Source organism: Chlorocebus sabaeus, chromosome 9 (genome assembly GCF_047675955.1).
Source record: "Chlorocebus sabaeus isolate Y175 chromosome 9, mChlSab1.0.hap1, whole genome shotgun sequence".
Lineage (NCBI taxonomy): Eukaryota > Metazoa > Chordata > Mammalia > Primates > Cercopithecidae > Chlorocebus > Chlorocebus sabaeus.
Window position 1 is genome coordinate 98,131,221 of NC_132912.1, and position 16,460 is coordinate 98,147,680.

Sequence of the window (16,460 nt, forward strand, 5' to 3'; positions counted from 1 at the left end):
AGTTCCTCATTTTACAGACAAGGAAACTAAAGCCCAAGTAGGTTGTGAAGATTTGCCCTTGGCTGCAGGGTGAGAAAGACAAAGTAGAAAATGATTCAAGGTCTTTCAGATTCCACTTCCCTATGTCATCTCATAGCCCCAGGACAGAGATGCCCACTGCGTTCTTTCACCCCAGCTTCATCTGCCCAATCCTGGGAAAGCTGAAAGACTGGCTACTCTATTACCACATTCTTATAGAAGAGGCAGAGAAAGATGCTGTCTTGAAACTCAAGGCATGCACTGCACTGTTGGCTGAGCCAATTTCCGGCCCCTGAAGCCTTTGCCCGATTTTTGCATCCCCTCACCGTCAGTGATGTTTAAGCAAGTTTGCTGAGTTGCCTCACATTTCTAGTTTTCCTCTTGCTGGTCTCCAGGGACAATGGGTAACACTGAGTCACTCTTGCTACATCTGTTTCTTTTTTTTTTTTGAGACACAGTCTTGCTCTGTCGCCCAGGCTGGTGTGCAGTGGTGCAATCTTGGCTCACTGCAAGCTCCGCCTCCTGGGTTCAAGCAGTTCTCCTGTCACAGCCTCCCAAGTAGCTGGGACTACAAGCACCCGCCACCATGCCCAGCTAATTTTTGTATTTTTAGTAGAGACAGGATTTCACCATATTGGTCAGGCTGGTCTCGAACTCCTGACCTCAGGTGATCCACCTGCCTCAGCCTCCCAAAGTGCTGGGATTACAGGCATGAGCTACTGCGCCTGGCCTGTACACCTTCTATTAATAGTTGCTGCTCCTTGCTGCCTTTTCCTGGGAGGCTAAGTCCACAATGGGGAAGATGGGTATGCAGTTAGAAATACCAAGGAATGGGAAAACAGTGTAAGGAGCATGTCTGCATTTCTCCACACTAGAGCCAGCCAAATGAGACAAGTGTGCTTAACATAGTTAAGACACGTTAAATGAAATGTTTCTCAAATTGTCTATTACCTAGCACCTGAAGCTCTACCTTCAGTATTTCTCCAGGGGCCTTTAAAACAATGCCAGAGTGGGTTCAGCTGTGCAGAAATCTTGTGGTTTCTGCTCATGGTGGAACCACGTGCTAATTGTGCTCCTCAGAGCTCCAAGCAGCAGACATCAAACCTTGGCAGCAACACTCGGACCTTCCTATGCCAGTGATTTCCAGGAAGCTGTAACACTGCATGGGATTTACACAGGGCAAACAACTCACTTAGGCCTCTGAAGGTCCTGCTGGGCTCTAATGTTTACACAATGATTCTTCTCTGGGCTTTGGCAATCTGTCCTTGGTAGCTCAATTTGGGGACAGCCACTCTCCTACAACTGCCAGGAGCCACACAATTGCTTTTTCAAGCACAGTGACTTTAAGTGAGCTTCCAAATCACTTTTTTTTCCTGTTGTTTTTTCTTTAATTTATAAAAATCCCAAAGACAACTGAAGAAAGTACTGGTTGAAAGTTGTTCTGAAAAACTACATAACTGACTAAAATGGGAGGATGGGCAAAAATTATTTGCATAACCACTTGCCTGTATCAATTAAATTTCAATTTTATGCATTTCTCAGGCTTTTAAACTTAAAACAATTTTCCAAATATTAATGGCTCATTTTTGACACAATCTTTCTTCCACTGCGCAACCTAAATCCTCCTCTGGCTTTACCCCTCACACTTAGGAGGAGAAAGGATAAAAGGGTAAAGATAGTCATACATGACCCCCATGAACAAAAATAGTAGTCAGGGGAAAAGACACAGATGTAGAGTTGGGTACTGAGTCTGGGTGGGGTGGGAAGGGAAGAACAAACAAAAGGGCAAGGACGTCAGGAAGCCCAGGGAGCTTGGGGGAAAGCGTTACAAAGCTGTCTACATTTTAGCTAAAGGCCATCAAGTTCTTTTTTTTTTTTTTTTTTTTTTTTTTAAGAGACAGGGTTTCGCTTTGTCGCCCAGACTGGAGGGAGTAACTCACTGCAGCCTCAAAATCCTGGGCTCAGGGGTCCCCCTGCCCTGACCTCCTGAGTAGCTGGGATTACAGATGTGGCATCAAGTTCTAAAGAATGCAAAAAAAGACCAGGGTAGGGTGTACAGTAGTTATAGAAGACATAGTCAGAGAAAAAACAGAACTCTGAAGAAGAGAATGAGGTGGAGCAAAAAATAAGTTAAAGGAGAAAGTTTGGGAGAACCATAGGGTTAGAAGAAGACTCACCGTCTTCATCTGCTATCGAACTCCTGGGCTGTGAAGGTGGAAAGGGAGTAACTGCTACGTTTCTTAACTATCCCGCAGGCCAGTCAATGGCTTTTGCACTTGTTAGGCGGAGATCTCCTGGGAAGCTCTCGTTAGAAGAGCAACTCGGCCCCTCCCCTGGGCAGTACTGACTGGAGTCTGGGGCAGGAGGCACAGATCCTGGCCAAGCATCTTCACAATAGAATTATTTGCTTGAAATCAAGCAAAACAAAGCTATTCTTACAAATCCTGTAAGGCCAGTAGAGAATTATTTTAACTCAACTACAGCTGTGCCTAAGAAGATGAGCATCTTTAAATCATTGCCTTAGTGCAATCTCTTCTAGGAATGAGGAAGAAGCACTGAGACAGACCATTTTGACACCACAACCTGGGGATGCCTAGAGGTGGTGTCTTGAGGGACATCACTGAGAGGTGGCAGTGGCCACCACCAGCCTGAAGTGGTAGAAGAGGCATCCGAAAGCACAGGAAAAAAGCTGGTCTCTGGGGCTTCACCTGGACTCACCTTCTTGCTGACATGGTCCAGCAGGTCCTCACAGGCCATGGAAAGTCAGGAGAGGCCATGGACCATGAAGTACCATACCAGTTATTTGGTTTTGCTGCAAATTCTGAGCCATTATTTGAAAATATTTTCCCTCTTCTTGACATCAAATGTGCCAAGTGAGCCAACATCATTTGGGCATGTTCAGAGTAGGGGGCGCTAATTCTTTAAAATCTGCATTCTCCATTCTCATCCTATATCCATATTCCCAAAATTGCATCTGGCCAATTTTCTTCACCTCTTTTTGGGGGCTGGGAAAGACTAGTATTTCCCCATCCCCGTGGTTCTCAATCCTGTCTGTCAATCACTTGGGGAGTTTTCCTAACTATATATTCTTTTTTTTTTTTTTTGAGACAGAGACTCACTCTGTCACCCATGGTGGAGTGCAGTAGTGCAATCTTGGCTCACTGCAACCTCTGCATCCCAGATTCAAGTGATTCTCTTGCCTCAGCCTCCCAAGTAGCTGGGATTACAGGCGCCTGCCACCACACCCACTGGCTAATTTTTTTTTTTTGTATTTTTAGTAAAGACAGGGTTTCACTATGTTGGCCAGACTGGTCTCGAACTCCTGACCTCAGGTGATCTGCCCACCTCGGCCTCCCAAAGTGCTGAGATTACAGGCATGAGCCACTGTGCCTGGTCCCTATTTATAAATTCCCAGGCACCATCTGGGAGGTACTGGCTTAGCAGACTGAGGCAGGACTGACTCAGGGGAAGCTGAATGCCTGGAGTCGGGTACCAGACAGCCTCTGGGCAAGAAGAGGACAACCAAGAACACAGAGTCAGGAGGGGGAAAGGAATCCGCAGGACAGTATAGCAGCGTGAGTAAAAGCCTATGTTTATGGAGCCCCAAACACCTAGGTTTGAATCCTGGTTCTGCTACTTACTGTGTAATCTTGCATATATTACTTAATCTCTCTGAGCCTAATACTCCTCACTGATAAAATGAAGAGTTACTTCATGGGGCTGCTGGGAGAATGAAAATGAGATAATAATAGTGATCTATTCAGCAGAGAACCTTGTATGTGGCAAGAGCTCAATTAATGACAGCCACATAGTCACTGAGGTGGTGATGATGTCATTATAAGACTATTATTATTAATAGGATTGCCACTCTGGGCTGCTGAGATGTTGGCCACCACACTGCTGTTCTTTAAAGCAGCAGGGGAGAAGGTGGGGGCTGCATTTCTGAAGCTGTTTCTGCACAGTTTGCCCCTCTGCCTTCTGCTAACATCTCTTCCATCCCACAGACAACAGTCTCCAAGATTACAAAATGACTAAAAGTGACTGCCCCTTCTTGGAATTTACAAAGTTTTCTTTTTTAAAAAAGAACAGTTTAACCCTCATTGACTGAGACATGATAACTCTATTTATAGTCTAAAAGTCTGGCCAGAAGTTTGCTTTTTCACTGTAGCTGGGGGAAAAAAGAAGGTTGCTAAGCCAGCATAAACAAACTTTCACACAGTCGCTTACTACTGAGGAGAATCAGCTTCGAGATCTTCAGAAATGTCTGTTTTATACCGTATAAACAACTAGAATTTAGACAGGGAAGGCAGCCCTTAGGCTAGGCTTTGATAGGTCTATCATAAATAATTCTAGTTCCAAATTCTGAATTAAAACCAACCAAACAAAAAAAAAACCCAGCAGTAAAAACAAACTTCTCCCCAGGAGAGACACTCTGGAATGATGGCTCAGATTTCTCAATAACGTTGTTTCTTAATGCACATTAACATCCACGGGTAGAGCCTCCACTCGGTGCCAATCTGTCTTGAATGGCTTTCTTTGAAAGGCATACATCTTTCCTATATTAAGAAGGATGTGCACAGAGCGCAGGGCCACCTACTGAGGAGCACGGGGCTGGAGCAGCACCACGGACAGAGCTGATGAGGCCCTGCCGGAGCTCACAGACAACATGAAAACCACAAATCAAGGATTAAGAAATCCAGAGACTCTCTTGAAATGGTTTTTTAAAAAAAAAAAAAAAAAAAAAAACCCTCAAGACCAAAACCCTGTGATTATTTAAAATGATCTAGCTCAAATGTTTCCTTCACTTGAAAGAAGCCTTGATCTAATTGAACACATCAGTGATCTATGCCTGGATATGTCATCTAGGCAGGAGTGGGGGCGTGAGATGGAATTTACCCTATTTTTAAAAGATCTCCAGGGAGGATGTCTTTTTAGAAACTTGTGTTAAAGTCTAATCATCTTTGCTATTAATTTTTGTATGTCCAATCTAATTTTTTCCTTTTTATTTTTTAAGACTATTTCTTCCTTTCGGTCTCTGAAAATTAAAAAGTAGTAAGGTTTGCTTCTAAATTATATGTGACAAGTTATCATGACATCCCTTACTGTTTATGCCTCTATGCAAAAGAAATCCAGTTCCTTCATATGCTGGACTCGATGCATGCCAAAAATCAGACATGATCGTCAGCAGCGGTTGCTAGGTGTGGTGGCTGATGACACGGGAGCTCTGGCTGTGCAGCCATGAAACCTTGTCTTTGGACCAACAGCCAAGCTGACTGTGGAAGCTGTGGGTGCTGCCTGTGACAGGCCTAAGGCAGTCTTCTAGTCCAATGGGAGCCACTGTTCCCCTCCACAGGATTTCTTCAAGTGGGCCTTCCTTTGCCTGTGTCCGTGGGATACTGTGCCTTCTGCATGCTCTGTGCTTTTTGCCTTAAATGAAACTCTTATCTTACGAGTTTGGCTGGGTTCACAAGTCCAAATGAAGCACAAATCAAAAATTGCAACTAGTCAAAATTATTCTGAAAAAACTCCCTAACTCAACTCGGTCAGTTGTTTTTTCACCAATGCTTGTGTGTGGTCATCAGTACCGTGAGACAGAAAGACTGCGCTCTCTACACCAAAGAGACTCTTCTTGGCCTTGAGGAAGTCACTGATCAGAATTAAATTATCAGTTTTTAGTTCTGCAAGTCTGGGTTTATTTGGTAGACCTTTCTTTTCATTCAAAATAGGCCCCAGGCATGAAATGGTTGGAAACCAATTACTGGGGCACATGAGAGACCAAAAATGGACTACGGTATTTTAACTGTATCCAACACATCCCAGTGTGTCATCTCATATATGACTGATCAATAAGAGTTTGGTGAATGATCAAATGAATAACTTTACCAATGATGAGAAGGGCTGAGAGGGATGGTCTGCTGAGCTGATTAGAGCACAGAAGTATCAAGATTGTGGCACCAGCATTCATCCCTAAGAAAGAACTCTGGCTCCATAGTCCAAAGCCTTCACTCATCAGTGTTTCCAGGTATTACTGAGGACCCACTGTGTGCCGGCAAGGTTTTCTGTGGCATTCTGGACACATGCTGTCACAACTGCCCCCACACTGGACACAGTAAGCTGAAGTGGCCTTGCTGAACTCTCTGCCAGATGGGAACTTCTGAGGACAGGGTACCTGTCCTATTCATGGCATTACTTCCAACGACAGCGCCTGGCACACAGCAAGTATTCAATACTACTTGAATGAATGAAGTTCAGAGCACTCAACGTCTCATCCTAGAACAGTATTTAACAAAACTTCCTCCTCCATACCATATCTATTCACCCTGTTCTGGGTTACTCATCCAAAGATCAGATAATCCCTGCTATCAGGATAATTCTTAAGATATTGCCCCTAACTCACCTTTTAGAAACTTCCTTGACACTTAGACTTTTTGTCCCCAAAATAATATTTCTTAGACACAAATGTGGCTGTCTTCTCCAGCAGGTACAAATTCCCATCCAGCTCTTTCATAAAATGTTTTCCAGCTTAGCTAAAACCCTTATTTTCAAGAAATGTCATCTCCCACTATGACTGAATCTTATACCTGGATACCTCTTTAGGAATTCCCTACCAAAGAGACATACCCTGAGGGCCCAGGAAAAGAGGGCCCCAGCAAGGAGTTAGTTGCAGGCATGAGAACCGGGTAATTTTCCTGTTGATGGTTGCCGATCTACCTCCTGCCCACCCACTATAATGACTCAGCTTCCCTGAGTCACTGCTCAACCACCAGCATCAGGTGACCACCTCAGGTACAAAGCCGTGGGTAGCTGGATAAAGGCAGCTTTTACCAGAGCCCCACACGTTCAAAGCATTATAACTAAGCCAACACTGGCTACCCTGTTAATCATGTAAACCCTACGGGAATAGGACGAAAATACCATCTGGATAGACACCGGTGATACAGTCAGCAAGGAGTGAGACAACACCACAAAACACAAGGTTAGAGGGAAGCAAATGACTGAGAAGCAGCCCTTAGCCACCAGGAAAAACCCCAAGGTAAAAAAGAAAGTAGCAGCACCAGTACAAAGAGAGGCACACAATTTTCCTTTAATTACCTTCAGACTTAGGACTAGGAGTAGATGCAGGAAACTGGTAGGTGGGAGTGTAAGGATTGTCCTCTGTAGCAGAGAAAAGCAGTGGATTTTGAAACTATCCACCAGGAAGTAGAGGAAGTGACAAATCCCAATTGACTCTTTTGAATGACTGATTACCTATTTTAGTGTTATTAAAGCACACGGGCATCACACTTAAAAACAGATTAATGAATTAGGAAGGATTTAGTTATTTTAACATAGCACATCATGCAAATGAGTGAAATAAAATTTTCACCAGCCAAAAACGACTATGAAAACAAAATCTAAAAGCCCAAATCTTATGCCTACAATGGAACTATAAGAATTAATTTAAAGCTTGGACAACAGATATGCTGTCTAAGTTTATGGTACCTTCAGAAGTTTGCTGGATTTCAGGAAGTTCAGGGAATTTGTACGTAGGGAAATAAGGGTTTTCTTCAGGAGTGTCTAGGCAGAGGAGCAGGTTTGGGAGAGAGAATAGAGGAAGATACAAATGGAGAGAATAAACGAGTAGGAATCCACATACAAGTTAGGCTCCTTGAATTCTGGAACATACTAAGCTTCACTAGTGATATGAAAGAAATTCAAACTGCTTTTAAAAATCCAGTCCTTTTGCCTGAATTACCAAGACACATTGAAAGAGACAATACCATTACTCTTCTTGTACAAAGAATTCCCATGAACAGGCTCCAATGGGCAAGAAACATTTAACATAAAGCTTCAGGTTCTTACTTTTGATAGGCAAGAAATATTAAGTATGATAATAAATAGTATGTAATAAACAAGCTATCCTAAAACGTTTTTTAAAATCAAAGCTTGTGTTGTGGACATTCGGCAAACAAGTAGATCATTAATTTTTCAAATACCTCTGCCTACCATTAAGGCACGTAGTTTTGTTTAGCACCTACAATTTAGATTAAGAACTATAACATGAGAAGACCAAAGCTGCCTGTGGGGCAAAATTACATATTTTGCACATTTACATGCATTCATGTCTCTGCAATTAGACTTCCAAAGCAGGGTCTAAAGGTGATAGAGTCACAGATTGCAAGAGGAAATGGGCAGTGACTTCAGGAAGTGATGAGTGGAGATGACCCCACCTGATCACAGAAATCCAAGCATTTAGTTTCACCACTGTGACCACGCTCATCCACCCAACCACAGTGGATTTACTCTTGACTTGGAAATGCTAAACGCCTCAATACTTGGAGCACTTCGATACTGAGAAATAGTTTGAACAGGGGCACACCCAGGTTCACTTTGAACCCAGAGGGAGTTAATTAACAGTGATGTTAGCTGGCATCTGCAGCTCATCAGACAGACTGGGCTTAGGTGGGAACACTGACCAGAACACTTTCTCTTTGCCTTCATGTGTCATCCATGCCAGGTAGCCAGACTGGATTTGGGTAAGGGGAAGGGCAGGATGCTTTGCCCGTGGGAGGAGTGGTACCCTTCCCATGGTGCAGGTACATCCTGCCTATCAGCTGACTGGCGGCACAGGCAGCGATGGGAGCCGGTAGGGTCACGTCCTGCCCAAGCACTGGCCTGCGATTCTCCATGCTGGGTCACCTGCTGATAGCCCAGCCGGCATCTGATTTGGAAGTGCTGCTCTTTCAGCTTGAGCGGGCTCTGGTGTGTCAGCTCCTGACTGACTCTCAGGGCTACCTGCCAAGGGCTGGCTCTCAGCTGGGGAAGATTGTTGTTCATATTAGCACAGCCTGAGAGGCGTACTATAAATTCTACCTCATAAGGCCAAATGTGTTCTCCTTTAGACCCTATGACATCCTCTGGAGGACGGGAAGCAGAACAAACACAGAAAGGTACATGATTGGTCCAAGGTTACCTGAGGGCTTGGGGGACTCAATCCAGGGGAGAACATTTTTTTTTTTTTTTGAGACAGTTTCACTCTTGTTGCCTAGGCTGGAGTGCAATGGCGCAATCTTGGCTCACCACAACCTCCGCCTCCTGGGTTCAAGTGATTCTCCTGCCTCAGTCTCCAAGTAACTGGGATTACAGGCATGCGCCACCACGCCTGGCTAATTTTGTATTTTTAGTAGAGATAGGGTTTCTCCATGTTGGTCAGACTGGTCTCGAACTCCCAGCCTCAGGTGATCCACCCGCCTCAGCCTCCGAAAGTGCTGGGATTACAAGCGTGAGCCACCGCGCCCGGCCAGAGAACAGTGTTCTTAATTCCCAGTTTGGTGCGTTCTCAACTCACTCCGCCCACAAGGCAGTCATGGGCTGACACAGGGAGATGTACCTAAAGCTGGAAGCAGGTGGGAGATGGAGCTGCTCACATCCCAGGCAGACAGATGCTGGAGCACAGGCACAGTGCTGAGCTCAGTCTGCTGCACTCCACATCTGGGAGGGAGGATTTGAGAGCAGATCTCAAATTCCAGCTCTGAGGCAGGCACACAAGTGCTTCCTCCCTATGCTCTGAAGGTACATGGCTGGGCTCAGGCAGACCAGTACCTAATGAGGTCCAACTGCAGGACCCAGTCTTCTGGCATCCTAGCAAAGTGAGTTCAGGCCCACAAAACAGTGTATTGGCACACAGCACAGCACAGCTTCTACAAATGAAAATCAGTACCTCTGTTTAGTTTGTGGATCTGTTTAAACATAGTCTTGTACCAGTCTTTTGATCTCTCAGTGTTCTGTAGAAAAATAAAGGCAAAGAGAAAAAGTAAATGAATATCTTGACACATTTCAGACCTATGATTTCAAAATCAAAATGGAAAGTAATGATATCTGAATTCAAAACTCAGCCACATTTATCTTTTTTAAAAAGGCAAAACTTTTTAGAAAGAGAAAACCAAGCATCCCAAACCTCAATCTACAGAGTAATATTTGACTGAAAGGATACAGAGTGTGAAAACAGTGGATGAGGATACACTTGAAAGGTATCCATTTTTAAATTTTTTAAATTTCATTTTTAGAGAGAATCTCTCTGTATATAGACTGTGCTAAACTGAAGGAAAGTCTCCTAGAAATATAAGAGACAAAGGATATTTGCTCATCATGCTGTGCCCCCACCCATTCTAGATTATTCAATAGCAACTTATCCGAGTCACCTTGCATAGGGCCAGATTTAGAATGCATACATTAAAACATAACTCATTACAGCATCCACTGCCAGAGTTTTCACCCTAACCACAAAGTTGGAATGGCTGGGTTTTTTTGTTTTTTTTTTTTTTAAGATAAAAATAAAACAAGGAAGGTGACAGACAGGTGGCTAGATATTTTCACTCCCACTTTACAGAAGAGAAAATGAGATACAGAATGACAAAGCAAACTGCCCAAAGTCACAGAGCTGATGAGAAGGTGAGTGGAAGGGCCATCCAACACGATGATTAGGGGGTAAGGGTTTGGGAGTCAGACAGACCATTCTGTCACCCACAAGCTGTGTAATCTTGGATGAGTAACAAATCCCTCTGAGTCTCTGTTTCCTCATCTATAAGATGGAAATGATATTAGTATCCATTACTTACTTGGGTGAGTGGTGCTTAAATGAGATAATGTACTCAGCAAATGGTAGCTGTGATTTCTCTTAGGAAGAACTCTCCTTCTATATTACTGCTTAGGACCAGAGAAGAGTTATTTTGAGGCTTAGCCCACTGTGGTTTCAATTGGCCTCCTCCAAAAGGACACATTTGTTAAATGGAATTCACAGTGGAACATATTGCAGGCAATGGTCTGATAGACACACGGAAAAGAACGGAATTCACCCGAATCCAGTTCCAAAAGTTGCCCAGCTTTAGGTTAAATGTTTCTTGCCCATCGGAGCCTGTTCCCTGGAATTCCTTAGGGCCTGCAGGACTGGCAGGCCTGTGTTGCTGGGGAGAGCTGGGTCAGGGATGCCACAAGACCTGCTCTGTCCTGGAGGCTTGGCTGGTGGAATCCATTCTGAGGTTCCCTTAGTGTTCCCTACTCACTAGGGATGACACGTGATCTCCCATCCAGGGAGATCTTCTTCCTGAACCTGTCAATAGGGACCTTGGGCCTCCCACTCTCCCCAGGATTGTCTAACCCTAGACCAGGAATTTCTTAACATGCATCACACAGAACAATAATGAAGGAAGACTGCCCATAACATTGTCCCTAGAACACTTACATACTCAAAGCCTCTGAAAAGTTCTATAGCAGAGAAATCTCTCTGACTTGGTCCCACTCAGCTTTTCCTCACATTTACTTGACCACGAAATGCTTTATTCATAGGACTTATAACATCCAACACCCACTTTGGGAAAAGCTGTTGTACACCAAGTCTGGAGCACAGCTCCTGGGGGCTCAGGCACTCATGGGGCTTATAGAGATGATGGTGTGATGGGGTTCACATGTACTCAGGGTGTACACTTGTCACAGCTTAAGATGAAGCCTAAGAAGGACCTCTAAGTGTACCCGGAGGGGGATGCCCACTTCATCCATGGAAACATCGCTTAGGTCCTGAGCGCTCTTCACCACCCGCCTACTGTCATCCTTTGCTCTTTTTTCAGCAGCCCTGCCAGGTGAGGTGGGTTTTTCCTGGGTTGGTGCTGAGTCCTGCTCTCCCACTCTTCTTTCTGAGACAGGATCTGGAAATGAAAAGCAATTGTTAGCTGAAGCTCTTTTGGTAGTGGCAAAGCAAAACACTCCTGAACAGGCTAGCTAGGGGGAAGTGTATCTGCTAATTCTCAACTGGAATTAGTTCTGCTTAGAGCAGGGCTCAGCAAACTTTGGCCTATGGGCTGGTTTTACTGGAATATAACCATGCCGATTCCCTTACATATTATCTATGGATGCTTTTGCACTACTATGGCTGAGCTGAGTAGCTGTGACAGAAACCATATGGCCTGCAAAGTCTAAAATATTTATTATCTGGTCCTTAAAAAAAAAAAAAAAAGGCTTGCCAACAGTGTGATCAGAGCTTTGCAGAGAGGTATGCACGTCGTGCTCTGTCAACTGAGTAGTTCTGACTGTTCTAGAAATTCAGGAACAGGTAGAACCACAGGAGGGGGCTAAACATTACTTGAAAGTTTTTGATTCCTCTTGAGGAAGTCACTTAACTTTTCTGTGCCTCAGTTTTCCCACCCAAAAACAGGGATAATACTTCTATTGGCAAACTCACAGCAATGTGGCGAGAGGAGTTATCAGGGTAACTTATGCCAAAGTGTTCAGGAAGCTGTACATTTCTAAGTGTACATTATAGATTATTTTTGTTCAAGATTGGAAGTTATAGAACACTAATAAAGATAACCAGATATGATCTACAGATTATAAAATTACTTAATAGAATCTGGCTTCCAAGTTCTGACATTTATTTATTGGGCAGACATTGTGCTCTGCCTTGTGGACATGAAGGTGAGCATTCCAGAATCTTAGCCTCAGGGAGCTTACAGTCTAGTGGGCAGAAAACCAAGTGAGCCAGCAATGAGAATGCAAGGGTGACAAGGCCTGACTCTCATAGAGAAGCCAACCAGGCCCACAGGAAAGGAAGGGTGCTCCAGAGGAACAGCTTAAATAAACACTTGAGGGCCTCTGGACTACTGGGCTAATTATGTGCCAAGCAATGCACTAAACTCTTCATAGACATTCTCTCATTTTATCGTCCCAAAGATCCATGAGGAAGAAACTATTATCACCTTTTTTTTTTTAAATAATTAAAGGATCAATACACAGAGAAGTTAAAGTACCCTGCCTGGGGCCACATAACCAGCTCGTGGCCAAGCTGTGATGTGGCCTAATGTCCACCTGACTCTAGCAGTCCTCTCTGAACCACATCCTGTCTTGCCTCCTTCAAAGATAGTACCAAGGTTTCAAGTCTGGGAGCCTGGCCTAATTCAAGGAGAAGTTAGAATTGGGTTGGGAAAGGGAGGGAGAAATGGCTGCTTCCATTTGGACCATGGTAACTCTGAGAAGACAGCAAGATACTCAAGTAGGAATGCCCTAGAGACCCCTAGAGGAAATACGAAGGGGCCCAGGTGAGACACCCTGACAGGAGTACAACTTTGGAGGCATCAGCCCAAAAGTGATGGCTGATGCCAGGGAGATGGCAGAGCTCAGCGGGGGACAGAAGCAAGGGCAGAGTGAAGCGCTAAAGTCATGCATGGAAGGACACCATAGTTATAGCTGCAAGGCAAAAGAATCCCCAAAGGGATGCAAAGTCATCCAAGGGACAAGAGGCGAACCAGGAAAGTACACAAGGTACCAGTGAACCAGGAAAGACAGAACTCCAAGAAGTGGGTGGTTAAATGTCTCAAAAAAAAAAAAAAAAAAAAAAAAAAACACCCAGAAATTGAAGCAGAGGAGGAGGCGGCATTAGATTAGGCAAGAGAGAAGTCACAGGAACACTCTGAGGGAGCAACTTCAGGAGGGCAGTGGGGGTGGGTGCCAGATTGCAGGGAAAGGGTTGAAGGTATGAGCAGGAAGTTGGGGGAGTGAGTGGGGAGTTCAGCACAGAGGAAGGAGTGTGCTAGATGGTAATTCAAGAGTTCAAAAGATTAGGGGCAAAAAGGTTTAAGCCGGCTGGGTACCGTGGTTCATGCCTCTCAACACATTGGGAGGCTAAGGCAGGAGGATTCCTTGAACCTAGGAGTTCAAGACCAACCTGGGTAACATAGCGAGACCCCATCACTACAAAAAATTAAAAAATTAGCCAGGCACATGCCTGTTGTTCCAGCTCTTGGGAGGCTGAGTTGGGAGGATCTCCTGAGCCTGGGAGTTCGAAGCTGCAGTAACCCATGATCATGCCACTACACTCCGGCCTCAGCAATAAAGCAAGACTCTTGTCTCAAAAATAAATAATAATAAAAAAGTTTAGGCCAAGGGAGCCTAAAATCCTATCAGTGAGAGTGAGGCCCATGAGGTAGGGATGAAGGGCATCAAGACGTGCTATGGCAATTAGTAAGTGCTCAGTTAAAACCTGCTTATTGATTGACTGCGGACAGGTTCTCATCTTTGAAAAAGGAAAAGGTGCAGACTGCTGACTGGGGGAACTACGCTTGGGTGAAAAGGAAGAACATGAGGACACAGGCAAAGTTGTGAGAAAGTCAGATGTCTGTGAGTGGAGGAGACACTGGAGAAGTGGGGGAAACAATGACTTCAGCATGCTAAGGTTTTACAACTTTCAGTCTCCTCCATGGGGAGACTGCCTACAGCCAAATGATTTCTAAGCTTAGTAAGTGCTTCAGAAAGCCTGATCCCTGGCATTATCACTGTCAATGTCAAACGATGTTAAGACCAGATTGGCTTTATGGAATGAATTCTCATGCTCCCAGAAAATTCCAACGTGAGGCCAAGGATTTGGCAGGAAGCCTGGAAGCGTAGAGGGATTTCAAGTCACCCGAGTCTACCCTTAATATGGCTCTGCTGAGCATTCTCCTCCCACCTGGAAGGGCCTTCTGTTGAACGTGAGCAGAAAAGAGGCTGAGTTCAAGCTCAATCTTACATGGTGATTTAAGATCATGGTGAGGATCACAGACATGCCATTCTCAGGGTCAGGGCAGGTGGCTCTAACAACAACCACATTTGAGTGCAGAAATCAGGCTGATAGTTCATGGATTTCTCCTAAAGCTGTCAGAGTCCTTTTGATCTACAAAATTTAGCCCTGAATTATTTTACTTGAGAAGCTTGTGGTCATGAGACTCATCATTGAGTGGATTTCAATATACAGAGAGTCCCTGAAGAAAAAGTGTCACTTTATATCATGAAAACCCAAAGTGAGACTTAACTGTACCATGCAGGTGACAGGATCAGGCGTTGCCATCCATATTACAATGAGGGCTTGCTGTTTTCTCAGTAGGAAAATGCCGATCCTTCACATGACATCCTGGGGGCATTTCCTTCTAGTCTTTTTTTTTTTTTCTAATTACACAGGGTCTTGTTCTCTTACCCAGGCTGAAGTGCAGTGACATGATCATGGCTCACTGCAGCCTCAACCTCCCTGAGCTCAGGTGATCCTCCCACCTTTGCCTCCCAAGTAGCTGGGACTACAGGTGTGCACCACCACACCTGGCTAGTATTTTGTGTTTTTTCGTGGAGATGAGGTTTTGCCATATTGCCCAGGCTGGTCTCAAACTCCTGGGCTCAAGGAATCTGCCCATCTCTGCCTCCTAACTGCCCACCTCTGCCTCCAGAAGTGTTGGGATTACACATATGAGTCACTGCACCTGGCCCCAGCTAATTTTTTGTATTTTTTTTTTATAGAGACGGGATTTCACCATGTTGCCCAGGCTGGTCTCAAACTCCTGAGCTCAGCCAATCTGCCCACCTTGGCCTCCCAAAATGTTGGGATTACAGGTGTGAGGCACTGCAAATCTAGCCTCCTTCTAGTTTTATACTGTGCTTTAAAAAGGAAGGTTCTGGGCCACTAAATAAATGACAATACTGACAACCTCAGAAGGGGCCTCCGTTTGTAGGAGATGGGATAGCCTCCCTTCTCTTCACACTGAGAGCTGATGACTGAAGATTATAGCAATGTTCATACTTCTCTGCAGAAGAATCATGGCCTCTCTACACCTTATGCCAACCTCTCTCTCCTAGCCCTTATCTTATTATCCCATCTGTCTCCCCAAGGGGACTGAGAGGTACCTGAGAACACCATGTAGGCTTCATACCCAGATGACTCTCCCTGAACATCAAGCCCCATGGAGGCTCAACAAAAATCTGCTACAGAGAGGGAGGCTGGCAGTCCTGGAGACCCATCCCCACAGGTGATGGCTAAGCCTTACTTGCTCTAAGAGACTAGAGAGTGCCAACCCAGCCGGCCCTCTCTCTTTCAGGAGCTCCTGAACACAGCAGTACTACTTCTTTTAAAGCATAAACTAATATTTAGTGACCACCTACTTTAGGCCCCACTCTTTCAAACATCATCAGTGGATCTGTCCCAAAACTCAGGGAAAGCGATGGCATCAGGCTTGTTTTAGAGCCAAGGAATAAGCCTGAGCTACCAGCACAGTGGAGCCACCCTGGCTTTTTTTTGTTTTGAGACAGAGTCTCACTCTGTCACCAGGCAGGGGTGCAGTGGCGCGATATCAGCTCAATGCAACCTCTGCCTCCCAGGTTCAAGCAATTCTCCTGCCTCAGCCTCCTGAGTAGCTGGGACTACAGGTGCACACCACCACACCCGGCTAATTTTTGTATTTTTAGTAGAGATGGGGTTTCACCACGTTGGCTAGGATGGTCTCCATCTCTTGACCTCGTGATCCACCCGCCTCAGCCTCCCTAAGTCCTGGGATTACAGGCGTGAGCCACTGCGTCCCGCCCACCCTCGCATTTTTACTGTCTTTTCTCAATGCACAAAACATCCTCCCACTTCCTATCACAATAACACCTCCTCCAGGCTGAGCAAAGGATTA

General features: G+C 44.9%; 1 protein-coding gene across 20 annotated transcripts in view; it reads right to left on the minus strand.

Moving 5' to 3' along the window:
- SORBS1 (sorbin and SH3 domain containing 1) overlaps positions 1–16,460 on the minus strand; it is a 251,288-nt gene that overhangs the window by 77,784 nt on the left and 157,044 nt on the right. For 16 of the 20 annotated variants that reach the window (XM_038009330.2, XM_073019193.1, XM_073019198.1 and 13 more), the window contains 2 exons: positions 11,527–11,699; positions 9,719–9,782 (listed from right to left, as the gene is read on the minus strand). In XM_038009330.2, the coding sequence (XP_037865258.1) occupies positions 9,719–9,782; positions 11,527–11,699 (237 nt within the window). Of the gene's footprint in view, positions 1–7,110; positions 7,174–7,500; positions 7,576–9,718; positions 9,783–11,526; positions 11,700–16,460 lie in introns of all 20 variants that reach the window. The other 4 variants (XM_073019203.1, XM_073019201.1, XM_073019206.1 and 1 more) reach the window with 2 other exon arrangements.